General features: G+C 38.4%; 1 protein-coding gene across 9 annotated transcripts in view; it reads left to right on the forward strand.

Moving 5' to 3' along the window:
* The window catches only part of ASH1L (ASH1 like histone lysine methyltransferase), a 209,511-nt gene that overhangs the window by 85,175 nt on the left and 107,164 nt on the right, over positions 1 to 17,172 (forward strand). For all 9 annotated transcript variants that reach the window (XM_070268055.1, XM_070268056.1, XM_070268061.1 and 6 more), the window contains one exon: positions 13,086 to 13,824. In XM_070268055.1, the coding sequence (XP_070124156.1) occupies positions 13,086 to 13,824 (739 nt within the window). The remainder of the gene's footprint in view (positions 1 to 13,085; positions 13,825 to 17,172) is intronic.

A 17,172-nucleotide genomic window follows, 5' to 3' on the forward strand; every position in this document is an offset into this window, starting at 1 on the left:
CACGCTGAGCACTCAGGGCTCCCGGCAGAGGCCCGGAGAGAAGCCCAGAGGGCGGGGCGACCCCCAGCTGCCGTTGCCCGCCCCGGGGGACTAGGGATTGCCGGAGATCTCGGAGAGGACCGGGGCGGGGGAACTTTCAAAGGCGGGTCCGGCGACCCGGAGGGGAAGCGCCGGAGCTCCCCCAGGCAGCAGACAAAACTCTCTGTCTGCCATTAGCAGAGGGGCCACGCCCAGCATTCAGGGCTCCCGGCAGAGGCCCGGACAGAAGCCCAGAGGGCGGGGCGTCCCCCAGCTGCCGTTGCCCGCCCCGTGGGACTAGGGATTGCCGGAGATCTCGGAGAGGACCGGGGCGGGGGAACTTTCAAAGGCGGGTCCGGCGACCCGGAGGGGAAGCGCCAGAGCTCCGCCAGGCAGCAGACAAAACTCTCTGTCTGCCGGTAGCAGAGGGGCCACGCTGAGCACTCAGGGCTCCCGGCAGAGGCCCGGAGAGAAGCCCAGAGGACGGGGCGACCCCCAGCTGCCGTTGCCCACCCGGTGAGGCTAGGGATTGCCGGAGATCTCGGAGAGGACTGGGGCTGGAGAGAGTTCCAGAGACCCAGCTTAGTAGCCTAGGGGGAAACCCTACAGGCTCACAGAAGCCTTAGGGAAAGCCTCTGCACAGCACCAGTAGAAGGCACCCAGCCGCCAGCCACAAGGCTGGAAGACCCCAGGGCAAAAGCAGCATAGCTAGGTGTACTAACCACAGACTGTAGAAGATGCCAATAGCTCTCCTGCGACCCATAGAGGACAAGTGAGATTTGGTGGGTGCCGACAGCAACGGAGCGACAAATATAAGTGATCCCACCCCTGGCCGCAAGAAAAGCCCATAACACCGTTGCAGACCCCAAGGAGAGAGCGCATCTAGGTGGGCAACAACAGTAGGCCCCTGCAGCCTGAAGCCCCCCGTGACGGCCCGCACGGCAGAGGAGGGAATCCAAAGGGCCACTGTGGCTACGAAGAGGGGCCCAGGCCCAGTTAGCAACTACGGACAGGGTTCCTGGTTGGTGAAGTATAAACAGCTGCTCCCCCCACCGCAGCAGCTGAAACAAGTGAAAGGAGCAACTAAACTCTATCTCCATGCGGAGGCACAAATCAACATCATCAAGCAATATGAAAAAATACATTAAATCTCCAGAACAGAAAGAAAGTAACAAATACACAGAAAACAATCCCAAAGAAAATGAGATATATAACCTAAATGATGATGACTTCAAAACAGCCATCATTAAAATACTCACTGAGTTAAGAGAGAATTCTGACCGACAACTCAACGAGTTCAGGAGCTATGTCACAAAAGAGTTTGATACGATAAAGAAGAACCAAACAGAAATATTGGAAATGAAGAACACAATAGAGGAGATTAAGAAAAATCTAGATGCTCTGAACAGTAGGGCCGATAATATGGAGGAAAGAATTAGCAATTTGGAAGATGGCAATATAGAATTGTTGCAGGCAGAGGAGGAGAGAGAAGCAAGACTTAAAAGAAATGAAGAAACTCTCCGAGAATTATCAGACACAATTAGGAGATGCAACGTAAGGATTATAGGTATACCAGAGGGAGAAGAGAAGGAGAAAGGGGCAGAAAACCTATTCAAAGAAATAATGGCTGAGAACTTCCCAAATCTGGTGAGGGAGATGGATCTTCAGGTGACAGAAGCCAATAGATCTCCAAACTTTATCAATGCAAGAAGACCAACTCCACGGCATATAGTAGTGAAGCTAGCAAAAGTCAACGACAAGGAGAAAATATTAAGGACAGCCAGGCAAAAGAAACTAACCTACAAAGGAACCCCCATCAGGCTATCAGCAGATTTCTCAGCAGAAACTTTACAGGCTAGAAGAGAGTGGAATGATATATTCAAAAATCTGAAGGACAAAAACCTACAGCCGAGAATTCTCTACCCAGCGAAAATATCCTTCAAATATGATGGAGAAATAAAAACTTTCCCAGATAAACAAAAATTAAGGGAGTTCATTGCCACAAAACCTCCTCTTCAGGAAATCCTCAGGAAAACCCTCATTCCTGAAAAATCCAAAAAAGGAAAGGGGCTACAAAACCAAGAGCAGAGGAGATAAGTAGAAGGACAACAACAGAGAGTAGCAGCTCTACATCAGAACAGATTAAACCATGGGACGAGAAACAAAGGAAACTGAAGAAAACCGGAAAACAAGACACAAAATGGTAGTGGTAGGCCCCCACGTCTCAATAATCACTCTAAATGTAAATGGATTGAACTCCCCAATCAAAAGACACAGAGTGGCAGGATGGATCAAAGAACAAGATCCAACAATATGCTGCCTCCAGGAAACACACCTCAGCCCCAAAGACAAACACAGACTCAGAGTGAAGGGATGGAGAACAATACTCCAAGCTAATAATGAACAAAAGAAAGCAGGTGTCGCTATACTAATATCAGACAAGGTAGATTTCAAAGCAAAACAGATAAAGAAAGACAAAGAGGGACAGTATATAATGATAAAAGGGACTCTCCACCAAGAAGACATAACACTTATAAATATATACGCACCCAACACAGGAGCACCAAAATTTGTAAAGCAACTCTTAATAGAACTAAAAGAAGACATCAACAACAATACAATAATAGTAGGGGACCTCAACACACCATTAACACCAATGGACAGAACATCCAGACAGAAAATCAACAAGGAAATAATAGAATTAAATGAAAAATTAGACCAGATGGACTTAATAGATATATATAGAACACTTCATCCAAAAACAGCAGGTTACACATTCTTCTCAAGTGCACATGGAACATTCTCAAGGATTGACCATATTTTGGGAACCAAAGCAAACATCAATAAATACAAGAGAGTTGAAATAATATCAAGCATCTTTTCTGATCATAACGCTATTAAACTAGAAATCAACTACAAGAAAAAAGCAGAGAAAGGTGCAAAAACGTGGAGACTAAACAACACGCTTCTCAACAAACAATGGATCATTGAAGAAATTAAAGAAGAAATCAAATATTATCTGGAGACAAATGAAAATGAGAACACGACATACCAAATCATTTGGGATGCAGCAAAAGCAGTCCTAAGAGGGAAATTCATCGCAATACAGGCTCACCTCACTAAACAAGAAAAAGCTCACGTAAGCAACCTCAAACGACACCTAACAGAACTAGAAAAAGAAGAACAAACAAGGCCCAGAGTCAGTAGAAGGAGGGAAATAATAAAAATAAGAGCAGAAATAAACGATATTGAAACAAAAAAGACAATAGAAAGGATCAATGAAACAAAGAGTTGGTTCTTCGAAAGAATTAACAAAATTGACAAACCCCTAGCCAGACTCACCAAGAAAAGAAGAGAGAAATCGCAAATTAATAAAATCAGGAATGACAGAGGAGAAATCACAACAGATACCAATGAAATACAAGAGATCATAAGAGAATACTATGAAAAACTATATGCCAACAAATTGAACAACCTGGAAGAAATGGACAAATTCCTAGACTCCTACAATCTCCCCAAACTGAATCAGGAAGAAATGGAGAATCTGAATAGACCAATCACAAGTAAGGAAATAGAAACGGTAATCAAAAACCTCCCCAAAAACAAGAGTCCAGGACCAGACGGCTTCTCTGGAGAATTCTACCAAACATTCAAAGAAGACTTAATACCTATTCTCCTCAAACTGTTCCAGAAAATTGAGAAAGATGGAGAACTCCCTAACACATTCTATGAAGCCAACATCACTCTGATCCCCAAACCTGACAAGGACAACACAAAGAAGGAGAACTACAGGCCGATATCACTGATGAACATAGATGCAAAAATCCTCGACAAAATTTTGGCTAACCGATTACAGCAATACATCAAAAAGATTATACACCATGATCAAGTGGGATTTATACCAGGGACACAGGGATGGTTCAACATCCGCAAGTCAATCAACGTGATACACTACATCAACAAAATGAAAACCAAAAACCACATGATCATCTCAATAGATGCAGAGAAAGCATTCGACAAGATCCAACACCCATTTATGATAAAAACCCTCAGTAAAATGGGTATAGAAGGAAAGTACCTCAACATAATAAAGGCCATATATGATAGACCCACAGCCAACATCATACTCAATGGACAAAAGCTGAAAGCCATCCCTCTGAGGACAGGAACAAGACAAGGGTGCCCACTTTCACCACTCCTATTCAACATAGTTCTGGAGGTGCTGGCCAGAGCAATTCGGCAGGAAAAAGAAATAAAAGGAATCCAAATAGGTAACGAAGAAGTAAAACTCTCGTTGTTTGCAGACGACATGATCTTATACATAGAAAACCCCAAAGAATCCACAGAAAAACTATTAGAAATAATCAACAACTACAGCAAAGTAGCAGGGTATAAAATTAACGTGCATAAATCAGTAGCATTTCTATACACTAACAATAAACTAACAGAAAAAGAACTCAAGAACTCTATCCCATTCACAATCGCAACGAAAAGAATAAAATACCTTGGGATAAACTTAACCAAGGAAGTGAAGGATCTATACAATGAAAACTACAAGACTTTCTTGAAAGAAATAGGCGATGACATAAAGAGATGGAAAAACATTCCTTGCACATGGATTGGAAGAATAAACATAGTTAAAATGTCCATACTACCTAAAGCAATATACAGGTTCAATGCTATCCCAATCAGAATCCCAAGAACATTCTTCACAGAAATTGAACAAACAATCCTAAAATTCATATGGGGCAACAAAAGACCGCGAATTGCTAAAGCAATCCTGAGCAAGAAAAACAAAGCCGGCGGAATCACAATCCCCGATTTCAAAACATACTACAAAGCTACAGTGATCAAAACAGCATGGTACTGGTACAATAACAGGTCCACAGATCAATGGAACAGAATTGAAAGCCCAGAGATAAAACCACACATCTATGGACAGCTAATCTTCGACAAAGGAGCAGAGGGCCTACAATGGAGAAAAGAAAGTCTCTTCAACAAATGGTGCTGGGAAAACTGGACAGCCACATGCAAAAGATTGAAAATTGACCATTCTTTTTCACCACACACCAAAATAAACTCAAAATGGATCAAAGACCTAAAGATTAGGCCTGAGACAATAAGTCTTTTGGAAGAGAATATAGGCAGTACACTCTTTGACATCAGTTTCAAAAGAATCTTTTCGGACACTGTAACTCCTCAGTTGAGGGAAACAATAGAAAGAATAAACAAATGGGACTTCATCAGACTAAAGAGCTTCTTCAAGGCAAGGGAAAACAGGATTGAAACAAAAAAACAGCTCACTAATTGGGAAAAAATATTTACAAGCCACTTATCCGACAAAGGGTTAATCTCCATAATATACAAAGAACTCACACTGCTTAACAACAAAAAAACAAACAACCCGATCAAAAAATGGGCAGAGGACATGAACAGACATTTCTCAAAAGAAGATATGAATATGGCCAATAGACACATGAAAAGATGTTCATCATCGCTAATCATCAGGGAAATGCAAATCAAAACTACACTAAGATATCACCTTACCCCCGTTAGATTGGCAAAAACATCCAAAACCAAGAACGACAAATGTTGGAGAGGGTGTGGAGAAAGAGGAACCCTCATACACTGTTGGTGGGAATGCAAACTGGTACAGCCACTATGGAAAACAGTATGGAGATTTCTCAAAAAGTTAAAAATAGAAATACCCTATGACCCAGCCATCCCATTACTGGGTATCTATCCTAAGAACCTGATATCAGATATCTCAAGAGTCCGTTGCACCCCTATGTTCATCGCAGCATTATTTACAATAGCCAAGACGTGGAACCAGCCTACATGCCCAGAAACTGATGATTGGATAAAGAAGATGTGGTATATATACACAATGGAATACTACTCAGCCATAAAAAAAGACGAAATTGGCCCATTCACAACAATGTGGATGGACCTCGAGGGCATGATGTTAAGCGAAATAAGTCAGTCAGAGAAAGACGAACTCTATATGACTCCACTCATAGGTGGAAATTAGCATATTGATAAGGAGATCTGATCGGTGGTTACCAGGGAAAAGGGGGGGTGGGGGGAGGGTACGGAGGGGGAAGTGGTGTACCCACAACATGACTAACAAAAATGTACAACTGAAATCTCACAAGGTTGTAATCTATCATAACATTAATAAAAAAAAAAAAAAAAAAAAAAGAATAAGTAACCTAAATAGCTCTATGTCTATTTAAAAAATTGAACTTGTAGTTAAAAGCCTTTCTTCAATGAAAACTCAAAGCCCAACTAGCTTCAATCATGTATTACACTAAGATATTTAAGAAAAAAATAATCCTAGTTACACACGAAGTCTTCCAGAAAATAGGAGCATTTCCCACCTCATTTTATGAAGCCCATCTTACCCTGATCCTGAAACCAAGCAACACATTATAAGAAAACTACAGAGCAGTATTGTTTCTGAGCATGAATGCAGAAGGCACAAAACATTAGCAGATTGAATCTGGTGTGTTGAGTGGATCACATACCATGACCATTTGGGTTTATTTCAGGAATACAAGGTTAGTTTAACATTAGAAAATCAGTTAATGTGTTTTATGAAATTAACAATAAACGAGAAAATCCTAGTTATATAAGTAGATTAAGAGAAAACATTTGACAAAATCTCACATCCGTTCATGATTTTTTAAAAACCCAATTCTGAGCAATAAAAACCATACAGATAGGAAAGGAAGAAGTGAAAAAAAGGTCTTCGTTTACAGATGGTATGATCTACAGGAAAATTCCTATGGAATCTGTCAGAAAAAGCTACTGAACCTAACAAATGAGTTTAAGAAAAAGATATAAGCAAAACGTAAAGAGATCATATTTCTCTATACTCACAATGAAATTAGTATTTGAAATATTATCAAAATACCATTTACAATTATATTAAAAGCCATAAATACTTAGGGGTAAATTTAGCAGAATATGTGCAGGATCTATATGATGCAAAATGTGAAACATTATTGAGAAAAATTAAAGAATGAATAGGTGGAGAGATCCTCTAGATTCATTGTTTGTTTGGAAGAGTCAATGTTGTTAAGATGGGGCTGACCCCATGGCCGAGTGGTTAAGTTCGCCTGCTCCGCTTCGGTGGCCCGGGGTTTTGCTGGTTTGGATCCTGGGCGCAGACATGGCACCGCTCATCATGCCATGTTGAGGCGACATCCCACATGACACAACTAGAAGGACCCACAGCTAAAAAAATAAATTAAAAAATTAAAAACAAAAAATATTGTTACGATGTCAGTTCTCTCCAAATTCAATCCGTAGATTTAATAGATCTTAATCAGAATTCCAGCTGGTGTTTTTATATAAAATAACGATTCCAAAATTTATACAAAAATATGTAATCTTAAAAAGTCAAAATATTTTTCTTCTTTTTGTGAACAAAATTAGAAGACTTCCACTGACTGATATGAAGACAAACTATAAACTATGGTAATCAAGATAGTGTATTATTGGTGAAAAGATAGATATATTGTTCATTGGAACAGAATTGACAGTTCAGAAATAGGCACTTTCATATATATTTTTTATTTTAATTGATTTTCAGCAAATATGAATGTATTTCAATGAGACAGGGATAGTCTTTTTCAAGTGATGTAGGAACTACTGGATATCTCATAGCCTATACAGAATTTACCTTGAAATAGAACATATATCTAATTTCTGAAACTATAAACTTTTAGAAATATACATAGGAGAAAATCTTCATCACCTTGGGATATTCAAAGATTTCTTAAATAGGTTAAAAAGTACGGACCAGGGCCGGCCCAGTGGCGCAGCAGATAGGTTCTCACATTCTGCTTCTCGGCGGCCGGGGGTTCACCGGTTCGGATCCTGGGTGCAGACATGCCACTGCTTTGCACGCCATGCTGTGGTAGGCGTCCCACATATAAAGCAGAGGAAGACGGGCACGGATGTTAGCTCAGGGCCAAGCTTCCTCAGCAAAAAGAGGAGGACTGGCAGTAGTTAGCTCAGGGCTAATCTTCCTCAAAAAAAAAAGAAAAAGAAAAGTACGGACCATAAAAGCAACAAAAAGATAAATTGGACTTCCTCAAATTTTAAAACTTTTGGTCTTCAAAAGACGTTATTAAGAAAATGAAAAAGCACGTGGAAAGAAATTTGTAACTGTCTTGTGATGGATGTTTATTAGACTTACCATGGTGATCTTTTTGCAGTATATACAAATATGGAATCATTATTTTACACACCTAAAACTAATATAATGTTATATGTCAATTATATCTCAATAAAAATTTTTTTAAAAAAGAGCAGAAAGTGAAAAAGCAAACCACAGAGTGAAAGTACCCAGTAAAAATCATCAAGGGGCTGGGGGCCGGCCCAGTGGCTCAGCAGTTAAGTTTGCACATTCTGCTTCGGTGGCCTGGGGTTCACCGGTTCCGATTCCAGGAGCGGACATGGCACCTCTTGGCAAGCCATGCTGTAGTAGGCATCCCACATATAAAGTAGAGGAAGTTGGGCTCGGATGTTAGCTCAGGGCCAGTCTTCCTCAGCAGAAAGAAGAGGATTGGCAGCAGTTAGCTCAGGGCTAATCTTCCTCAGAACAAAAAAAAAGATTTGACTAGAATCTTCTCAAAAGAATGCAAATGAATTGCCACTAAGCATATTAAAATATTCTTAATATCAGGGAAATGCAAATTAAATCCATGATGTGATGTCATTCCATATCCATTAGAATGATTAAAACTAAAGTGACTGAGTATAATGCCACAACTAGAAGGACCCACAACTAAAATATACAACTATGTACTGGGGGGATTTGGGGAGAAAAAGCAAAAAAAAAAGAAGATTGGTAACAGTTGTTAGGTCAGGTGCCAGTCTTTAAAAAAAAAAGAAAAGAATGATTATACCAAGTCTTGGTGATGATACATAGCATCTTGAACTCTCAATCATTACTGGTGGTACTCTTAAAATAGTAGTCACTTTGCAAGAGTTTGTCAATTAAACATATACTTAGTTCGATCTCGTAATTCCAGTCTTAGGTATTGACCCAAGAGATATGAAAACATATGTCCAAACAAAACCTCACATACGCAAATATTCATAGGAGCTTTATTCTTTATGGCCGGAAACTGAAAACAACTCAAATGTCCAGATGAATGTAATGTGTGAACAAATTGTGGTATATTCATACAATTCAGCGGTAAAATGGAATATGGAAATAGGAACAGTAAAAGGGAATATAACAAGAAGAATTAATCAAAAAAATGTGCTGTGTGAAAGAAGCCAGACAACAATAGAATAGTACTCTGTTTTACTATTTATAGGAATTTTTAGAAAAGCAATGTTAATCTATAGTGAGAGAAAGCAAATGCATGGTTTCTTCCGTGGGGCTGTGGTTGGCAGGCCGATTGTCTTGGAAGGGGCATAAGGGAACTTTTTAGGATGGGAAATATTTTATATCTTTGTTATGATGTTGGTTACATGGTAAGTTTGTCAAAACTCATAAAAATACATACATAAAAGTGCATTTAATTTTATGCAATATTTTATTTCAAAAAAGTTAATTTGCAAAATAAGTTATTACATCTAAAAGATAGTGCCCAGCATTGTGTCCTAGACATGATGTTCTTTTGTATCCCAGGTGTGGCTTCTTCAGGAGACCAAGCTGTAATGCAGTATTGATTAGAGAGAGCCTCTACTTCAATGTCTGTTTCAAAATGACTCCAAATGATTTCTGTACTGCAGGATAAAATCAATCTCTGGAAACAAACAAACAGACAAACAAAATCATGTCATAGAGCAGACTACCTAAAAAGAAAAATTGGCAGACTAGAATTTAGGAAGATGGGAACAATTCAGAAAATCAAGTGTGAGGTAGCCCTAAGTGAGTGGCTCAGGAATGAGGCTTCAAACAAGGTACCCGTTTTAGGATTCTGTTTTAAATATATACTCATGAATTAAAAAACATTTGGTAGCTCTGGGCTGTTGAGGAAGGGAAAGAGGAGACAAAAATAATTTCCAAGATTTTGAGCCCAAGATTCATTATTCAACTACGTATTAACTAATTGTATTCTGGTCACTGAAGACACAAAGTGAATTTGATGAATATCATCACAGCCTTTATGAACTGTACCTTTTTAAGAATTACATACATTAAGCCACTAATTAGATGTGTGATTAGTAGTAGGAAAGGAGAAAGTATTACGATAATTCTTAATAGGGTGTGGGGGGCCTAGTCAGCGAAATGTTCCTTAAGGAAGTGATATCCTTGCTGTAAACTAAAGAGTGAACAGTAATTAAGCAGAAAAATTTGTGAGCAAACATTGTTCGGGCAGAGATAACATATTCAAAGGCCTTGAGTCAACAAGGAACATGTTAAGTTTGAGGCATTGAAGTTCATTATTACTGGAATTGAGGGTTCAAGATAGAGTGCTAATAAGACATGAGGCTGAAGGAAAAGGTGATAATTCAAAGCTGTTTTAATGTAGCTCTAAGCTTAAGAATCTTAAGCAGAAGCAGAAACCTTATAAAATTTATGGGTTTTTTTTTAAAGATCACTTAGGCTACTCTGTGAAGAATGGGTTGCAGGGAAGCAAGAGTGGAAGTAGCAAGAACAATGTTCTACTTACCTATTGCTGAATAACAGACCACCCTAAACTTACTGATATCAAACAATAATAATCACTTATCTCAAAGTTCTTGATGAATCTCTTCATCTAGGCAGTTTCTCAAGGTCTTTTTTGTGATTATAACCAGATGGTGGCAGGACTGGCATCATCTTAAAGGCTTCCTCATTCACGTATCTGGTGGTTGATGCTGGCTGTTGGCTATGACCTTAGTAGGATCTGTTGGGCAGCTTCTCAGTATATTCCATCGACTTCCTTACAATGTGGAAGCTAGGTTCCAAGGGCAAGTGTCCTGAGAGAGACCTAGGTGGAAGCTGTGCTTGCGTTTTCTAGTCTAACTTTGGAAATCAGCACATTCTTATTTCCATTGTACTGTCTTTACTAGAAGCAACTCACTAAGGGCAGCTAGTATTCAATGGAAGGGGAATTAGGTACCACCGTTTGATAGGAGAAGCATCAAAAGATTTGTGTAGTGTTTTAATAGCACTGTAAGAGTTAGGCTATTTATCGCTTTAGGTCAGGGAGATAAGGTTAGCTTAGTCTTGAATTGCTGTAGTAGAATGAGGAAAAGTAGATAGGTTCAAGAGAGCAAACTAACATAAAGCAACGTGTTATGGTTCGTGGTGAGGATAAAGGAGAAATAATTGATCATTTGGCCTCAGCTTGGATAATAAAATTCTTGCCACATGATTGGTGCTCAGTATATATAGTGTTGGATAGTTGGCTTTATAGTATCATTCACTGAGACAGGTAATATGGAGGAGGAGCAAGTTTGAAGGAAGAGATAATTAGTTGTGAATATGAGTTTGAAAAATCTATGAAACATGGAAAAGTAGAGAGTTAGAAGAAAATTCTATTCAGGAAATAGAGATTCGGCAGTCATCAGAATACAGATAGTAGTTGAGTGAATTGTCAAAGAGAGAGTGTAGAGTTGAAACAAGAAAAGGTCTTGTACTAGAGAGATTGAGAAACTGGCATTTAAAGGTTGGGGAAGAGGAAGGGATCAGTTTTCATTTTGATAATTGATATATATTCTAATGATAATTGACACTATGAAAATAAACATGTTCCCAGTGGGAAAGTAAGTAAGTATGGGGGAATAAGGATCTCTACAGTTGAATTTAGTAGAGTTGCAAGTAATTGGAAGATAATCAAAGAGTACTATTGTAGAAACAGTGGAGGCAGGATTTTAAAGAGGAGTGATATAAATTATAGCTGAAAGTTTGAAATTCTAAAAATATTGAATTTTAAGTAAGACCATTGGATATATTTGAATCAAGTTATTAGTAATTTGAGGAAAATTTCAGTGTAATCTGATGAGATTGGAATCTAGAATGCCTGGGGCCTATAAAGGAGTATCTAAAATACTATCACAGGGGCCGGCCTGGTGGTGCAGTGGTTAAGTTCACACGTTCCCCTTCGGCGGCCTGGGGGGTTCGCCGGTTTGAATTCCAGGTGTGGACATGGCACCGCTTGGCAAACCATGCTGTGGTAGGCATCCCACATATAAAGTAGAGGAAGATGGGCATGAATGTTAGCTCAGGGCCAGTCTTCAGCAAAAGGAGGATTGGCGGCAGGTGTTAGCTCAGGGCTAATCTTCCTCCAAATAAATAAATAAATAAAATACTATCACATTTTAATGTCATATAGATAAGAAGTCCATTGATTAACTTTGGAAAAGTATGACCTATGATTGTTGGTAGTAAACTAGGCATCTTGGGAAGTGATGTATTATGATCTAATTTTTATAATATTGTAAAACTAACATAGCTTGCCAAAGGAAGTTGAGCACTTCTCACATCTAGTCATAAAAAGTTGCTGAGTGGTATCTGAAGAAACAAAGATCACCAGATCATTGGGCCACTAAGATAACAAGGCTTATCTAAGACCACTTATTTTCTAATCTTCCCGCCAGCGTATATTCAGTCCGAACTAGTTTATACAGATGTTTTCTATTCTAATTTTAAAGTTTTTCCCAAGAAGAGGGTTTCACTTGTATTCCTTTGCACTTAAAACATTGTCAGAAAAAAAGCACTGACCTAGACATATCATCTATATTTAAAGTTTAGCTCTTTATCCAACACTTAACTGTCAGGTCCCTTAACTTAACTGGACCTTCATTTTTGAAGAAATAAACTGTAATTCTTTCTGCTTCTCATCTCAGAGAGTAAGAATTGTTGCTTTTTAATCTGTATATTATTAGGGACACACGGGCCAATTTTGAATTTATTGTGGTTACTGTAATGTACCTTATTCAGGAAAGTAAACTATCAACTTGCCTGTAAAAGACAAATGCATATATGATATGATGTTTGATCTTACTGTAAAAAATAGAGAAGTATTCCTTGTCTTTTATTCTGTGTAAAAAGTTATTTAAATTACTAGCTGTGTTCAATTTTTATCTTATGTGTGATTTATGGTTTTATTTAGTGAACGGAGTTCCTTCTCGAAGTCCAAGATTGGTTGCTTCTGGGGATGACACTGTGGATAGTCTGCTGCAGCGGATTGTACAACATGAGGACCAAGAGCCCCTGGAGAAAAATATTGATGCTGTGATTGCATCTGCCTCTGTGCCACCTTCCTCCAGTCCAGGCCATGGCCACAGCAAGGAGCGAATCCTGGGAAAACCAGATAGCCTTCTAGTGCCTGCCGTCCCCAGTGACTCTTGCAGTAATAGCATGTCACTCCTTTCTGAAAAGTTGCCAAGCAACTGTTCTCCCCATCATATCAAGAGAAGTGTAGTGGAAGCTATGCAGCGCCAAGCTCGGAAAATGTGCAATTATGACAAAATCTTGGCCACCAAGAAAAACCTGGACCATGTCAATAAGATTTTAAAAGCCAAAAAACTTCAAAGACAGGCCAGGACAGGGAATAACTTTGTGAAACGCAGACCAGGTCGACCTCGGAAATGTCCCCTCCAGGCTGTGGTATCAATGCAAGCATTCCAGGCTGCCCAGTTTGTCAGCCCAGAACTGAATGAAGGTGAAGAAGCAGCAGCACTGCACTTCGGTCCTGATACAGTTACAGATGTCATTGAGGCTGTTGTTCAGAGTGTAAACCTGAATCCAGAACTTAAGAAGGGACTAAAGAGGAAAAGTTGGCTGTTGGAAGAACAGAACAAGAAAAAGCAGAAGCCATTCCCAGAAGAAGAACAAGAGAATACTGAAAGGTAATTCCTTGTTTTGTATTTTATCTGAGTAGAGGAAACTAGCTTTTGTACAAAAGTACCATATATGCAGCTAAATTATTCATTTAATCTTACAGCCTTTCATTATATAAGGCCTGTTCTATTTGGTTCAATTTAAAATTGTTCTTATTTATAGCTGTCCAAAATTATAAGTAATTAAGAAGCAAAAGGGATGTAACAGTCCAGTCCAAGCCCCTCACTTTACAGATGAGGTAATCAAGGCCCAGAGAGATTATATATTTTATTCAGTGTATAGCTATGTGAGTGGAATTATTTTTACTATCACAATATCTTCTTTGTGCACTAAACTTTTCATCCCACATTTTTAAGTCTTCTTGCATGTTAGATTTATTTTCTCTGTAATTTCCTTTTACTGTGTTTACTTTTTCCCCAAGAAATGTGGAGCAGAAAGCCAAGAATCACCACAAAAAAAAGAGCATTTAATCCTTTTGTTATGTATCTAACCAGATTCTTTCCTTGAAGATAGATCTCATATTTTTAAATGAATCGATACAGTATCCACCATTTGCAAATGGCTTTTTCTTTACTAAATATAGCATACTCAGTCTCATTCATATTGCAACCTTTGTTCATAGCTAGAGAAATACACATTAAAACTGCTAGATATCTTTTAAGCCTTTTGACATATATTGTCAAATTGATATATATTGTAAAATTTTCCTCTTAAAAGACACACCTGTTTACGTATACTTTTATTAATGACAGTAATCACAGTAATAGTTGTATACAATTTACCCCACCCTTATCTTCTTTGGAAATTGTCTTTTTCTTTTCTTTTATTTTTTTTTTCCTGAGGAAGATTCACCCTGAGCTAACATCCTTACCAATCTTCCTCTATTTTTCAGTATGTGGGCTGCTAGCACAGCATGGCTGCTAACAGAACAGTGTAGGTCCACACCTAGGAACTGAACCTGGGCTGCTGTAGTGGAGCATGGCAAACTTAACCACAAGGCCACAAGGGCAGGCCCAGAAAGTTTTCTTTTTCTTTAATCTTTATCAATCTGACATAGGTGAAATATACTTCCTAAGTGTTACTTCCTACTTTTTTAATTTACACTTATTTGCATATTGGAGATTAGTATTTGTTTATGTTTCTTATCTATTTTTCCTGTTATTTTTTAAGTGCTCATTATATATAGTTAGAATATTAACCCTTCATGTTTGTTGTTTGGTATTTGATTTTCTTTATATTTTCTTGCCATACATCAACAGAACATTTAAAATGTATCAGTCTTTTTCTCTATTGCCTGCCTTTGGTGAATCCTATGTAGAGAGTTTTTTTTTGTATCTATTAAAAAAATAGGTTTTGGGGCTGGCCCTGTGGCTGAGTGGTTAAGTTCGAGCGCTCTGCTTCGGTGGCCCAGGGTTTTGCCAGATTGAATCCTGGGTGTGGACATGGCACCACTCACCAAGCCATGCTGAGGCGGCATCCCACGTGCCACAACTAGAAGGACCCACAACTAAAAATAGGCAACTATGTACCCGGGGGCTTCGGGGAGAAGACAGAAAAATAAAATCTTTACAAAAGAAAAATAGGTTTTTCTACAGAATATATGGAATTTAAAAATTTTCTTGAGTAATACGTGCTTGTAAATCAATCAGTGAAACTAACAGTTTACTGATTCAAAAGGTAAAAAGTCTCTTCACAAGATCTCATTTCCTCTCAAATTTTTTTCTTCTTTTCATGGATAAGACTGTTAACAGTATATTCTTTATCCTTTGTTACATTTTCTTATGCATTTACAAGTATGTGCATATGCAAAGCTATTTTATGTAAGTGGTAACATACTATGTTTAATTTTGTAACTTAACTTTTTCTTTTCGTGTATCTTGGAGATTTTCCCATTAGTACACACACAATTATCTTAGTCCGTGCTAAGAATATATCATAATTTATTGAATTATTCTTTGATGGATTATGTAACTTTTTACTTATAGGTCTTTAAATCAGTTGAAATTTACTTTTCTATAAGGTGTGAGTTAGTGATATATTTATGGCCAGTCATTTATCAAGGTTGCAGATTTGTAAGCATGGCTGTTTTTATGTAGTTTCTGTAATTTATAGTCTCACTGCATTTTAGTAAAGGTTTTTTTTTTTTTTTTTTAACTTTTGGGATGAGAAAAAATTTTAAAAAGAGATATTTAATGTTTTTCAATTTTTAAATGGTAGTCTTACCATTATTTATTAATTTATCCTTTCCTTACTTATTTGAAATGATACCTTTATCATATACTAAATTCTTATGTATCTTTGGGTATTAGGGTCTTTTTTAATATTTTTATTCTCATCAGTCTGTTTTGGTATCAGTTTTATTCTGTCTTAATTACTAAGGCTTTAAAATACCTAAAAAGAGAATGAGTTCTGCCTTCAGTGTAGTAAGAAAGTGACAGTTTGTGACATCTTGACCATTCGCTTTAGGAAGGGTGACCTTAAAAATATGCTTCAGAGGGTGGCCTGGTGGTGTGGTCGTGAACTTCATGCACTCTGCTTTGGCTGCCCAGGATTCTCAGGTTCAGATCCTGGGTGGGGACCTAGCACCACTCATCAAGCCATGCTGTGGCAGCATCCCACATAAAGTAGAGGAAGATTGGTAATAGATGTTAGCTCAGGGCCAGTCTTCCTCTCGCACAGAAAAAGCAAGCTTCAGAGTAGAGGCTTTATTTCAGATAAGCCTTTCTGTTCCAGCAAATTCTAGTATCTTAGTCAGCATTAAACACTTATTTTCCACAAAGTTATATTCTGCAATTTGAAGAGATTGTGAAGAGAAAGATACAGTTTCTACCATCAAGAGATGGTACAAGAAAGGACATCACACAGTGAGTTCCTAGAGACAGCAACAAATTTCTGCCTTTCTCTAACTAGAATCTGCTGTAATACTTGTTATGTAGCAGGAGTTTGTTCATTTATTCAATAAGTATTTCTTGCAAAATTATTTAGTCCATGTGCCTAGGATAGATACAGTGGTAAGCAAATATAGATTCCGTGTCCTTGTGGATCTTACAGTCTAAATGCTATTATGAGGAGTTCTTTAGGATTATGAGAATATATCAGAGTGGTAACTGACTTAGTTTCCCCGTGAGTGTAATGTCTAAGATAAAATCTGAAGAACAGATTTCATCTGTTATTTATAGGAGGAGGGCTACTGTAAACATTATAGGCTGATGAGAATGAAAAGGCATGGCAGGTTGAGGGAAGTGAAAGAAAGCCTGTGTGGCTTAAACACAGAGTGAATTAGAGTAGTTTGGTGTCAAATGAATCAAGAGAAAAGGTTGTGGTGGCCAGATCATGCACAGGGCCTTGCATACCAT

The sequence above is a fragment of the Equus caballus genome, chromosome 5 (genome assembly GCF_041296265.1).
Source record: "Equus caballus isolate H_3958 breed thoroughbred chromosome 5, TB-T2T, whole genome shotgun sequence".
NCBI classification, from domain to species: domain Eukaryota; kingdom Metazoa; phylum Chordata; class Mammalia; order Perissodactyla; family Equidae; genus Equus; species Equus caballus.